At 35.8% G+C, this 14,088-nt stretch overlaps 1 protein-coding gene across 1 annotated transcript in view; it reads left to right on the plus strand.

Moving 5' to 3' along the window:
* Nucleotides 1-6,854: 6,854 nt before the first annotated feature.
* Nucleotides 6,855-14,088, plus strand: part of LOC103604990 (enteropeptidase-like) — a gene marked incomplete at its 3' end in the record, with an annotated part of 62,162 nt that continues 54,928 nt past the window's right edge. Inside the window, exons 1-3 of the mRNA XM_008589568.1 lie at nucleotides 6,855-6,999; nucleotides 12,443-12,573; nucleotides 12,843-12,910. Of these exons, the coding sequence (XP_008587790.1) occupies nucleotides 6,855-6,999; nucleotides 12,443-12,573; nucleotides 12,843-12,910 (344 nt within the window). The remainder of the gene's footprint in view (nucleotides 7,000-12,442; nucleotides 12,574-12,842; nucleotides 12,911-14,088) is intronic.

Consider the following 14,088-nt stretch of genomic DNA (forward strand, 5'->3'; position numbering starts at 1 on the left):
TCCAACCCCTTGAGTTACAAAAAGAAAAAAAAGAACAGAGTTTACTTTCCTCAAATTGTAGCTTATACAAATGCAAAGTGACTTCATCCACTCATGGGAAAACTGTGGAAAAGAGCCTAGCCAGGACTAAGTCAAGCATGAACCAGATGAAAAAAAATAGTGTGGTCACTGTGTAAATATACTAGAAAAGAAGGAAGGAAGGAGGGAGCGGGGGAAGAAGGAAGGTAGGAAGGAAGGAAAGAAGGAAGGAAGGAAGGAAGGAAGGAAGGAAGGAAGGAAGGAAGGAAGGAAGGAAGGAAGGAAGGAAGGAAAAATATTGCCAAAAGCTTTTTCTGGAAGCAAATTCAACTAATAGAAAAATTTCTACAGTAGCGTTTACTATAAAATAAATTGAGAAAATGTGTTAAAGACAATAAGAACTCAATAATAAAATAACGAAACCTAGAATTAGATTAAAAGAGAAAGGTTATAATTATAAAAATCAATTACAATCTGAATCAACAGCATTACACAAATAATTGATAAATTAGAAACATCAGAGAACAGAAAAACCTAGTTGAATGTTGCATAAAATTGAAATGAATGAGGGAGTTACAGATACTGAAATATTTAGGAGAAAAGTAGAGATATAGAGAAATGACTAAGGGAACCCAATCTAAGGGAGATTGGAGCCCAACCCCACCAAGACGTACAGTAAATTAAATAACAAAGACTCAAAATTTTAATAAAGGAATTTTTCTTTTTTTAGATTAAAGGAAAACTGAACAAGACACACCACATTCCAACAAATCTCAATTCATGCAGAGGGAGAGAACATACCTTGGGCTACAAAGTGGAGTGGGGGGGGAGGGGAGGAGGAGAGAGGATGGGGATAATTGGGTGGGGGACATGGGGTACAAACTCAATTTGTGGTAATGGGCATGCTGCCAGTATGAATCTGGCCTTCACATCTTGGGCACAAGTGGTGACAATCAGCTTTGTATCTCATGAATATTCATTACCAATAAAAAATTTTTTAACTCAATTCAAAATAATCAATGCCAACTTACTCTTTATTGAACCTCAAGTATGAGAAAAATTCCTTAGAAAAAAATTCTCTAGGCATTCAGGCAGATGTATCACATATGGAAGTAAGATATAGGGCTTAGCGTCAGACATTTCCACAACTATATTCACTGTCAGAAAAACTGAACTAGAAAAATGAATTCCAAGAAAAAAAATTTGTCATTTACCTATGCATTTAATCACCAGCAGAGTATCACTCAAGTAAAAAAGAGGAAGGTTTCTCACATATGAAAGAATGCAGGGAATATACAATGCATTGGCCTTTCTAAACACAGATTTTTTTTAAAAATATGGTTGATTATGATTCACAAGCCATGGAAAAATGATTTGAACAGTCATAGAAGAGGGTAATTCCATAGAATAGCAGAGGTTCTGATGGAAAGTTGAAATGGCATCAAATGTTTATATCCAGCCAAATTTTTCTCCAAGTGTCAAAATCATAAAAGAAAATCCAATAAGCAAATCTGTGGGGTTATAGTGTTTAAGAATCCTCACTCTTAATGATATTTAAAAATCCACATTTACTAATTTGCCCTGTAAGTTTATAAAATAGTCCTTACTCTTTGTACACATAGAGATTACTGTCCTCTTGCAAACCCTAAAAAATAGAGGCTTACCAATTAGATCTTAGACTAACAGGTTAAAATTATATATAAAGAAAAAGAAAAGAAATATATCAGCCTTGCAGACATCAAACGTATATTTCATAGGCTCTGTCAACTTTGAACCATCAATCACAAGAGTGTTAATTAACTTATTACACTGGAACATTTGGATACATTTTTAGAGAGAAAAATCATGTGTGAAATCTCCAGAATTATTTTGGATGAAGAATATATTCTTATCATATATTTTTTTAATTTAACCTTATTTAATATATTTATCTGCTAACAACCTAGTCACAGAAAATTATTAAAGATGAAAGCTGTTTGGATTTTTTTTCTTGCCTTGTATTGAACAGTGAAAGAAATTTTATATAAATGCTGGTAGCCTTAATCTTTAAATACTCTCTGCAATTACTACTGCTACTTTGTACAGTCAGAGTTTAATACCTCATATTTGTTGAGCAAACAAACATTACGTTGTATACCATGGTTCTTTACCCTCGGGTCCTTTTGCTTTGATAGCATTATCAAGAGCTTATCAGACTCCTAATTTTCTCAGCTGGTGTATTTTTACCCTTTCATTCACTGTAGGCAAAAATAATAATAACTCTGTTTTAGGACTTCAGCAAAGCTTCAGCACTGGCTATACCTACTCCATCTCCTGCTATGCTCAAGTTTCTTCCTATCTCATTATTCTAACAAGAATAAGTCACTCCCACCACTGAAATGGTACCCAAAAGCTTTACTCACTGAAAGCTTCCTTAAGAGTGTTAGTGATGTTTACCTATCCAGAGCTATATAATCTCTTTATTCAACATCCCAAACATATCACACTTATTTGTTTCTACTTCATATAGATCATTTTAGCTTATATGGTTAAATATTTAAGTAGATGTTTAAAATAAGTATTGTATTCTACTATAGACATTCAATGACTTGACTTACGGGGGATTTTTTGTAACTTCTGCTTTTCTCAAAATAGAAAGTTCCGTATAAAGTTTCTTAAAATTTTAGTGATTGTTTAATAAAGATGAAAATTATTATTAATATTACAGGAATTTCAATCATTTGCCTCCCCTTCAAATATATTTGCCATATATATATGTGTGTATATATATATATGTATATATATGGAAAAAATGCAGAACACTATTAACTCATATGTCCTAATTGTCTAGCTCTGTCAAAGTTATGTTGGTTCATTAAATTACTTCAAAAATTTTAAGAGAACTAACACAACACAAATACACCTTGATATTTTACCTTTACACTATCTACCTCCTTTATTGCTTAGAAATAACCACCATACTGAATTTTCTGTTTATCATCTGCATGTGCACTTTTATTACTCACAACTAAATGACTAAACCAACGATTTTCTTTTTTGATTTTAAATAGTGTAACACTACGTATATCCTTCTAAACTTGTTTTTTTTTTTTTTTTTTTTTTTTTTTTTTTTTTTTTTTTTTTTTTTTTTTTTTTTTTTTTTTTTTTTTTTTTTTTTTTTTTTTTTTTTTTTTTTTTTTTTTTTTTTTTTTTTTTTTTTTTTTTTTTTTTTTTTTTTGCTTAAAATTTTGGTTTACTATTTCCAGGCTGTATGTACAGCTGCAGTTCATGTACTTTTATATGAATTTATTTAATTTTGCTCGATATTACCAAATTGCTATTTAACATGATTATTTGAAACTTCACTCCCATAAGCAATAAATGTCACTACTTAGTAAAGCAATTAATGCTACTACTTAGTAATGCTAAGGCTTTTAATTTTTCCTAATATGTATGAAAGCAATAATATTTCATTTTTTTCTTGAATTGTAGTTCCATAATTACTACTGAAGTTGAGCACCTATAGATATTTGTGTGTTTATGTTCTGTTTCTTTCTTGTTCGGTTTTGTGTTTTTTGTTAATTGCCTGCTGTTTGTCTTTATTTGTTAATTAGCAGAAATTCTTTATAAATTCTGGATAGTGTTTTTCGTTCGTAAGCTGTAGCAGACATTGTAAAGATCCCATGCCCACTGGCATTCTCATTCATCTCTGCACACTGAAGTCGGCTTCCACTGAATGTTCTACCCACACACAGAGCAAGCTGAAAGTGCTGGAGAGAAACGTCCCCGAAGCTACTCTCAACCAAGGAGCATGGCCATTGGGCAAGTAAAGACCCCCGCTTCCATGCACATTAATTGGGAAACTGATGCCTGTTCTCACTGTCTTGCCACACACCCCCAGCAGGATTATGTTCCAGATGCCTGTGGTGGTAACTGTGTTGATCACACACAGTCTTCATTGGATTTATTTACCCAACCTCCTGCCTTTTTACTTCCAACTCCTCTCTTGGAGTTTCCGTTGACCGCCTCACAAATAAATTTGAGTATCTCATACTAAAATCCTAGCCTCAGTTCTGTTCTGTTGTAGCCAAACTGAAACATGGGCAGTTAAAAAAAAAAAAAAAAAAAAGTTGTGTCTTAGGTTTTACTTTCTTAGGTTTTCATGGGGTACAAAGCTGACCATCACCACCTATGACCAAGATGTGATGATCAGATCAATATCATCGGCATGCCTACTACCACAAATTGCAATTATTGCCCATGTCCCCCACTGAGGATTTTACTTTCTTTTTGCTGTCTTTTGTTTTTTTGGGGAAAAAAGTGTTATAATTGGCTAAATATATAAATAATCTTCTTCCTGGTTTATCCTTTTATTTTAAAATCCATTTTTAAAAATGTCTTCAAAAACTTATAATCAGGGCCGGCCCAATGGCGCACTGCTAAAGTGCGCCGCTTGGGAGCGCGGCGGCGCTCCCGCCGAGGGTTCGGATCCCACATACAGACCGGTTCCCGCTCACTGGCTGAGCGAGGTGTGGGCGCAACACTGACGGTTGCGATCCCGTTGCCGGTCCCGGTCCGGTACGGGCACGACACTGAGGGTTGCGATCCGTTGCTGGACACGAAAAAAGACAAAAAGGAAAAAAAAAAAAAAAAAACTTATAATCAGAAAAACATTCTTCTATAGTTTCTTCAAAAATATTCTGTAGTTTTTATGTATATTTAATGCACCTGGGATTTACTTTTTTTATGGTGTGAGATACGGATCTAATTTTATTTATCTGAAGATGGATAACAAATTGACCCAGCACTGTTTATTGAATAGCCATTCTTTCTTCACCTACTGCTACGAGTAACACTATGTTTTCAATATATGAGGTTTTCATATGTGAATCAAGTTGTTTATGGACACTGCTCTTTACCACTAAGATAATTCTCTACTCCTGAACTGATTCTGCATTCTATTTTTATTACTTTGTAATTAGTTTTGTGATCTGATATGGCAAGTCTTGTTTTATTTTAATTACTTTTTAAAAAAAATTTCAGGACATGTGATTTGTTCTTTTTGATGTTCACCTGTTTGTTTTATTTGTCAGTCTGCCCTCCATAAATGATTGCCTTTTTTAAAAAAGCTATTATTCCACTCACTTACTTGAATATACTAAATATAATTATTTGAAACATATTATTTGAAGATAATTTATAATCTGGATGCTGACTTTCTTTCTGAACCTATATAAATCATTTTGGGTTTCCAGTCTTATATTTCATCTATTATTACCCTGTGCTTGGAGTAGAGCACGTTACCTCCCTTTGTTGTCTTCTCCTTTCCTTCTATAAAGTAAAAAAGAAAAAATGTTACTTAGAGTTCTACTTGATTTTCTGACAAGTTTGTTTCTGCGTCAGCTATACAGAGAAAACAGTATCACGCTTCCATCTCCTTGGCTTTTTCAATTCAAGAGGCACCTTTCCAGGCCAAAATTTTAAGAGATAGTCTGGTATATTATTAGAATTGTCCCCAAATAAAATGAATTTCTCTCAGCTCCATCTCTCATGTCTCTCATTTCATGTATATTTTAGAGGATTTAACGATAGGTATTAATTCAATTAAAAAAATTTTAATGACATTCATTTACTTATTTACATTATACTTTTTATCAGCGAGGATTTGAGTGCAACACGCAATCCTCTTCTTTAAAGGAGAAGAGTGGCTGTTGTTCATCGTAGCCAATTATCACAGGGAGCAATTTGAGTATATTAAGGGCTTCTGATCTAGGACTTCCTTACCTCTGGCCGGCTTTACCTACCAGAGCAAAATGCAACTTGGTTTACTTCAGAATAGGTTTAGTCTTTGTCTGTTTGTTTGTTTTGTTTGTTTGTTTGGGGTTTTTTAAATCCTAAATTCATTATTCAAAGTGTGGAAGTTTCAGTGATACACTGTAATTATCAGAAAACAGCTTTGGTTTTCCCACAATGCATAGGCCTACAATTATGAGTGTCATTATCTTAACCTGTTCTCTTGTTATAATTGGCATGTTTAAAGAGATAAAGTCCAGGCCAAGTAAGCAACGTCTTCCCCACCCAGAATATTTTCTTAAAATAGAAACAAATGCTGTATTCCTCTTATGGCAGCTACTACTACTGCTGATAATTGCACAGAGAGAAGCCATATGATGCCTTATTTAAGTGGACTTTCTTTAAGTTAAATCAATACCGCCTAACATTACATAACTTCACATGGGTGACATAATGACGTTTACAAACCTTTAGATTGTTTCAAGAAGAATATATATTTAAAGAGAGAGAGAATATATATATGTTAGGCTTTATATACAACTGTGCATAAAAGTTATTTTTGGAAGGTCTACACCCACAAACAACAGGAGAAATGCCTTACTAATGAACTGAGTCAGAGGGCAAGAGGTCGATCTGTTAGAAAATCTCTTTACAAATATCAAGTGCATGTGCCTAATGACAAATTTATCTGTCATGAATTTCGTATTTTTCCTGATAGTTCTCAAAAGGATAAAGCGTCATTTTTGTTTACAACATGAATTTAATTGCATTCACTTCAATAAATGGTCTGTTCAGGTGATTAACATTTACAACTCCAGGCATCTTTATTCATTTATATCTGCTTAATGATTAACTGCCCTTTTTAAGCTACTTAATGTATAGAGACATAATGCTGGTGAAGGGACATACACAGCTTGTTTACACTGACTAGTATGAGTGTAGACTTCAATCGCTGTTGCTTGACAAATCTTCTTTAATAACGAGAGATTTATTTTGCTCTTTAGTTGGTGCAGGTATTTATACAATCTTACAGTTCTTAAGCTAGTAAACCTCCAAAACAAAAAATGGGATCAAAAAGAAGTGTACCTCCCAGACACCATTCTCTCAGCTACGATGAAATCATGTTTGCCGCTCTCTTCGCTGTATTGGTGGTGGTCTGTACTGGATTAATGGTGGTGTCCTGGCTGGCAATCAAAGAATCAGAAAGCGGTAAGTCAGATGGAGTGGGCTCCTGAAGGTGCTCTCAGATGAAAGTACACACATTCATCTCAGTTATCCTGTCAGTACATTTTATTTACTGCTGTGGCTTCATGACAAGATATTTATGTTGTACTCAGATGCTTCTCTGTAGTTGACTTCATAGAATATTAGAAAATTTAGTTAGTATGTAATTTGAAACTAATCCAGAATTCAAACACTAAGAACTGAGTTTTTTCAAATAAATAGTTTTAAGTAAGTTTCTCAGTTTCAACAAGTAACAAAGTTTTCATAATCTGTAAGATGTATAATCATTTGGAAGTCCATTGGAATCATTAATGTTCAATAAAGATATAAAATTTAAGTTTTTTTACAAGTAAAATAGAATATAAATATTTACACATGTTAATATGATTTAATAGTGGACAACAAAATATTTTAAAAATTTAGTTAAATCTATGCTAGAACACATAAGGACATAAGACGTACGTTTTTAAAACTTATTTATTTATTAATATTATTTTTTTACATTCTAAGATGTTGCATAGTAATTGGGGGGGAGGAGGGGAAATAGGGTGGAAGGAGAACAAGGGGGCATGGTCGAGGCCCTTGGCACCCCCCTCATTCTGGCAGGGGAGACCAGGGGACTTCAAGCAGCAGCTCAATCATTGCTAGGCTGGATGCAGATGTCACGAGGGTATGGCTGAAGCCCTCGGCCCCACACTACCCCAGCTCAGGAGTCCAGGGTGTTTCCTGTGGTGGCTTCAGTGGTCCTCACTGAGCTGGTTACAGATGTCAGGGGAGCATGGCTGAGGATATTGGCCCTCCACTGTCCCAGCCTAGGAGCCTGGGGGACTTCCTGCGGTGGCTCAGTGGTCATCGTTGGACTGTTTGCAGTTGTCAGGGGAGCACAGCTGAGACCTACAGCCCTCACTCCCCAGTTTGGGTGCCCAGGAGGCTTCCAGTCCTTCTAGGTGTTGGGAAAATAGAATAGTTGGGTCAGGGCCCTCGCCTCGGGTCCACTTGGGTGTGGTTCAGCATCTTTTGTAAGCAAATTGTGTGTGTGTATGTGTGTGTGTGTGTGTGTGTGTGTGTGTAGTTAGTGCGCAAGTGCGCCAATGTATCTTTTTAGTTTTGTTGCTATTTTTGTGTTCTTCTTCAGAGAGAGAGAGACAGACAGAGACAGAGAGAAGCAGAGAGAGAGAGAGAGAGGAGTTTTAGTGAAGCAGATGGGCTGGAGTCGGCCTTGGACATCCGCCCTGTGCAGCCATGCTTTCCAACCTGTGGCTCCAAGGACGTTTGGGCTGGTTACCTAGCTCATAGACCTGCATAAAGCGGTCTGGTGACCCAGCCTGGCATATGAAGGGTTTGTGACCAAGTCTGTGAATGGGCTTGAGGGGTCTGGGAGCTCCAGACCCAGCCCTATCTCAACAATCAGCCCAGTCGGTGCAGGATTACCGGCAGGTAAAAGAGCCCGACAACTGGCATGGTCGCCTAGCTTTACATATGGCTTAGTCTTTGCCGTAGCCAGACACTAGGTTTTATAGGTGTTTTTTGGTGGTGTTAGAACTTTACTGGTTAATATCAAACCTTGTCTCTGATCTGTTGGTATTTTGTTTTTTTCTTTCAGTTCTGTGTTGAATTATTTGCTTTTCCCAGTACTTAAACTCTGCATTGAAACTAATCTGTTATCCTTTGGTTACTTCTAAAATAGGGGAACTTCCTAAGGGAACTAGCACTTGAAGTTTGTGGTTGAGCTAAATTGCTGCTTTACTTCTGATTCTCTGGTGAAGGCTTTTTGTGCAGCTTGGGATTTAATTTTTGACCTTGTAAGCTCTTCCAGGTCTTGTGAGGTCTGGTACACCTGGGCTGCATGCAAACTCTCATTCAGGCCTGAGTCTTTTCACAAAACTTCACTACTGCTGTTCTACATTCCTGAACAGTCTCCTCTGAGTGGTCCTGAGCTGATTGGAGGAAAGATCAGCTATCCATGCTGTGCCCCAGTGCTCCCATGGTGGGCCCATCTCCCTGAGCACCCATACTCCAAACACTTCCCATGGGATGGGCCATGTGCCAGGCCCCCACAGTTACTCACTTGCCTGTGAGTGACTCCTTTTTTTCAGTTGTCTGTGGCTTCCCACTCCTATGTGGGTCCTTGGGAACACTGTTAGTGGTCTTGCTGGCCTGGAGACCACCAAGACCCACTTCTTCCCTGCCACCTCCAAGCAACTTCATATGAAGGGCACAGCTGTGGTTTTGCCAGCTCTTGCTCCATGTGTTCATCAGCTCAAGCTTTGAAGCAGCCAGTTCTCCAAATGGTGGGAGTGATCCTTTCTTTCTTTCATCATGGCTTCTCCTGCCTTCATGAACTCCATCAGTCTCTCCTCCTCTTCCCCTGAGCTCTAGTGGCCCAGCTTAGCTGTCATTGCTTTTTAATAGTTGTAAATTGGTTGATTTATGGGAGAGAGTGACTCTGGGACTGTCTATTCCACCATCTTGACCGGAAGCCAACATACTATTTTAATATACATGTTTTACTTTTTCTTTTTGGAAATCATTTTAGACTTACAAATAAGTTGCAAAAATTGTTTAAAGTTCTCATATAACCCAACTTCCCCTAATGCTAATATCTTGTATATCCTTAGTATAATTTTAACAACCAAGAAATTAACATTTACACAATATTACTCTGAACCACACACTTAATTAAAATTTCACCAGTTTTTCCATTAATGCTGTTTACTATTCAGAATTCAATGCAGATTTCTTTGTAGGGTTCAATTTTATGTTTTATGTCTCCCTTAATCTGTGATAATTTCTCCATCTTTCTTTGTCTTCCTCATTTAAACATTCAAATCAACGTAATTTTGAGTATTTAAGAATAAATTAAATCATATAAATAATAATTTGTTACACAATTTCTGCAGTGGTAACTATTTAGACTATATGCAAGTTTATTGTTTGAAATATTATTGATGTCAATATATGACAGATACTGGATCCTGGAGTCAGCCGCATCTATGTCCAAATTCCAGATATGTCCCTTAAGACCTTTACTATCTTCAGAAATATTTTTTAGGGGCCGGCCCAGTGGCACACTCGGTAGAGTGCGACTCTTGGGATCGTGGCAGTGCTCACACAGAGGGTTCAGATCCCATATAGAGACCGGTCCGCTCACTGGTTGAGCGTGGTGCAGGCGCGACACCGAGGGTTGCGATCCCATTGCCGGTCCCGGTACGGGAGCGACACTGAGGGTTGTGATCCCGTTACCGGTCACGAAAAAAGACAAAAAGGAAAAAAAAAATAAAAGAAATATTTTTTAGTCATTCTAAACTCCATTTCCCCATCATAGAAAAGAAGAAATAACATCATCTCTCACCAGATCATTGTGAGAATTATGTATCATTATTACTAAACTTACTAACAATTTCATCAATGTGTGAGTTTCAGTTGAAGCAATTCATTTTAAATATAAATATGGTTGATACTTGAACAACACAGGGTTGAATTGCAGGCAGGGGTCCACTTATATGCATTTTTTTTCCCATAAATATGTTGGAAAATTTTTTGGAGATTTGCAACAATTTGAAAAAAGCATGCAGATGAGTTGCAAAGAACTACTGAAAAAATTAAGGAAAATTAAGGTATGTCATTAATGCATAAAATATATGTAAATACTAGACTACTGTAGTGTATTGAATTATGACCCCCCTAACTCACAGAAGCTTGAATTGTGTCCCCCAAGTTTTATGTATTAGAAACTTGGCCCCCACTCACAGAAGCTTGAATTGTGTCCCCCAAGTTTTATGTATTAGAAACTTGGCCCCCACTGTGACTAAGAGGGTGGGAGATCCTATTATGGTAATTGAAAGGTGGAGGCTTGAAGAGATGATTGGATGGTAGGACCATGCTGTAGTGAATGCATCAATAATGGCAGTCAGGGACATGGTCCTGAGGGCTTTAAAAGAAGAGTGAAGGAAGTCTGCCTCTCTCTCTGCTCTGTCTGCTTCCACCCCATCTTGCAATGGTTGACCCCTAGGTCACTGTCACCACATGTAACCAGATGTGTTCCTTGGACTTTGGACTTCTCAGCCTCAGAAACTGTAAGCAATAAATTTTGTTTTCTTTCTAAATTACCCATTTCCAGGTATTTTATTATAAGCAATGGAAATGGACTAATACATCTATTTTATCATTTACTACCATAAAATATACACCAATCTACTATAAAAGTAAAAATTTATCAAAACTTACACAGGTGAACACTTACAAACCATACATGATATTGTTAATATTCAAGAGAAATACAAACAAACTTAAAGATTCAGTATTAAATTATTACTATAAAATTAACTCTCATACATACTGTACTACTGTAATAACTTTGTAACCACCTGCTGCTGCTATTGTGGTAAGCTCAAGTGTTGCAAGTATCTGCTGAAAGAGTCTTGTGCTGTTTATCATCTCTGCATGAGCAGTTTTCCTCTTCAGTAAATTGTATATTGCAGTAAAAGTGAAATCTCATGGTTTTCTCTTCCTTATAATTTTCTTAATAATATTTTCTTTTTTTAAGCTTGCTTTACTGTGAGAATACATTGTATAATACATATAGGATGGAAAATACGTGTTAATCAATTGTTTTATGTTATTGGTAAGGCTTCCAGTCAACAAAAAGCTATTAGTAAAGTTTTAGGGAAGCGAAAAGTTATATGTGAATTTTCAATTGTGCAAGGCAGGGGAGGCACCCTTAATCCCAGTGTTGTTCAAGGGTCTACTGTATATATTAAAGAAAATATTCTGATAAAAAGATTATGCAGGATAAGTAATAAAAAATGACACATTTTATTCCATATGTTTATGTTCAATTTGCCATTTTCTTACATTTTTTTCTATTGAGATAATATATTTCCAACAGCAGGTGCAATAACTTCTTCAATAAGAACTCACCATCTAATAGCAAAAGGTCATCCTTGCCAATTTTATAATTACTAGAATTAAAAAAGTAGTTTCAAAGCTATTTTACAAAGTAACACGAACACTGAAATCTTCACAGCAATCCACATGTCAAAAACCAGCAGTGTCCCTGGATGCTAGGTGTTCAAGAAGTATCTGAAAGCAACTACAAAATTTTTAATGATCCACTTCTCACCATGTTTCCCTGAATCATTTTTCATAATTGGTGGAAGTTGATCAGTCCCTGTATCTTCCAACGAGAATCTCAATAACAAAGATACCTTGGAAGCTTAGAGTGTGGGTTAGACTTCAAAAAGATGAATAAAGTATAAAAAAAAGTTTATTTTCTAATCTTTTAAAGCAACCAGATATGAAGACTGCAAAGAAAAAGCAAGAACTACATACATCAAGCAAGAACTTTACTTCTATCTTATCCAGAATGTGTCTACTCTTTCCTGTTCATAAATCACATTTGTAGTGTTTTCTTTATTAATTTGTATAGATTCAGTCCTTGAAACAAGTCATGAAGCCAGAGGGACATTTAAAATAACATCCGGAGCTACATATAATCCTAATTTGCAAGACAAACTCTCAGAGGATTTCAAAATTCTTGCTTTTGACCTTCAGCAAATGGTAAGGGACTGTCTCTCTTCAGCTGGTTTAAAATTTTATAGCAGAGTTTTACTAACTATTTGCCAAAAGATACATAGTTCCCATTTTCTCACTATGAAAACTTGAGCGAATAAGTGTAATATGCCCCGGACACTTAAATGTATGGGACCCAGCACCACAGAGAAAATTTCCCCAGTTCTAAGCAGAACATTGAGATTACTTTATATACATTTTTGAGCAAAAGCTGAAATCTTAAATTTAATATGCTTTTTCAAACTTTCTGTTTTTAGATAGATGAGATCTTCCAATCAAGCAATCTGAAGAGTGAATATAAAAACTCAAAAGTTTTACAATTTGAGTGAGTATAGCTCAAAACGTTTCTACTGATAGAAAACAAAGAATCACAAATTAGTGAAATAATTGCTAATATTTGTAAAATAGTGTCACTATGCGTAGAAAAAAAAAGAAAATATTTATAATTTTCAACATTTCTGTGAGGAATGAGAAAAGTGGCAGAACATAAACGTTCATTTTAGTAGCAAATAATAATAACTGCTGATAGCTGATCTTATGATAGCATGCTTCTCTCTCCTGAAGAGTAACGTCTTGCAAGACACATGGAAGGGGCTGGGGTTGAGTGTATGCAGATGCAGATGTACTGTTTGATTTGCTATGAACATTCAGAAGAAGCTTGCTCATTGTTAAAAAATAGTATGGTGTCACCAGCTTCATTTACACTGTAAATTATGAGAGAGGACTTGTTCACTGTTGTATCTAGAGGTCATAAGACTGCTTAGAGTAAAGTAAGTGCTCAATAAATAAATGTCTTAGATTAGTAGGATAATGATATAATTCGACTGCAGATACTTGAATCCAGAGTGAATACATATATATATGATAAAAATATGTATATTAATTGTTGTAAGAACACTTAACATGAAATCTACCCTCAACACTTAGTTCATGGATTTCTCACAAATCCATAAAAAAGTCCATAAAAAAGGGAATTGATCTGTGTGTTGCTGCTGCTGTTGTGTCTGTGTAGAAGAATCCAGGACTTCCTTTTCTGTCATCTTGCTGACATCACTCTGAAGCTAGAATTTTCTAAACTACAAACTATGAAAGGGTCTTTGGAAAAGAGGTATGAATCAGCCAGAAAGTCAGGGGAAAAAAATGTAATGCCAGTTTGAATCTATAAAATTAAGTTAAAAGGGCAAAGAAAGAGTATTCCATTTAAAAAAATACAAAAATATAAAAAATGAAAGCTTGGTCAAGACCTGGTATAGCTGAAAAAGAGAAAGGAGCAAAGCCTTCAAAATAATTCAGAATAAGAAAACATAGAAGTAGAAACAATATTCCTGAGACTTAGGGAAAATATAGATCCTATAAAAACAAGCTGGCAAGAAGGAAACTCACTGGTTGAGCTGTGTTTTAGCCCAAGCATTTTGTGGTCTAAATAAAATATATTGTCTAATCCATTCCTCACAAAATGACTACAAGGGAGATGCAATTATTCCGATTTATAATTGTGACACA

This window comes from Galeopterus variegatus, unplaced genomic scaffold (assembly GCF_000696425.1).
Source record: "Galeopterus variegatus unplaced genomic scaffold, G_variegatus-3.0.2 Scaffold5526, whole genome shotgun sequence".
Lineage (NCBI taxonomy): Eukaryota > Metazoa > Chordata > Mammalia > Dermoptera > Cynocephalidae > Galeopterus > Galeopterus variegatus.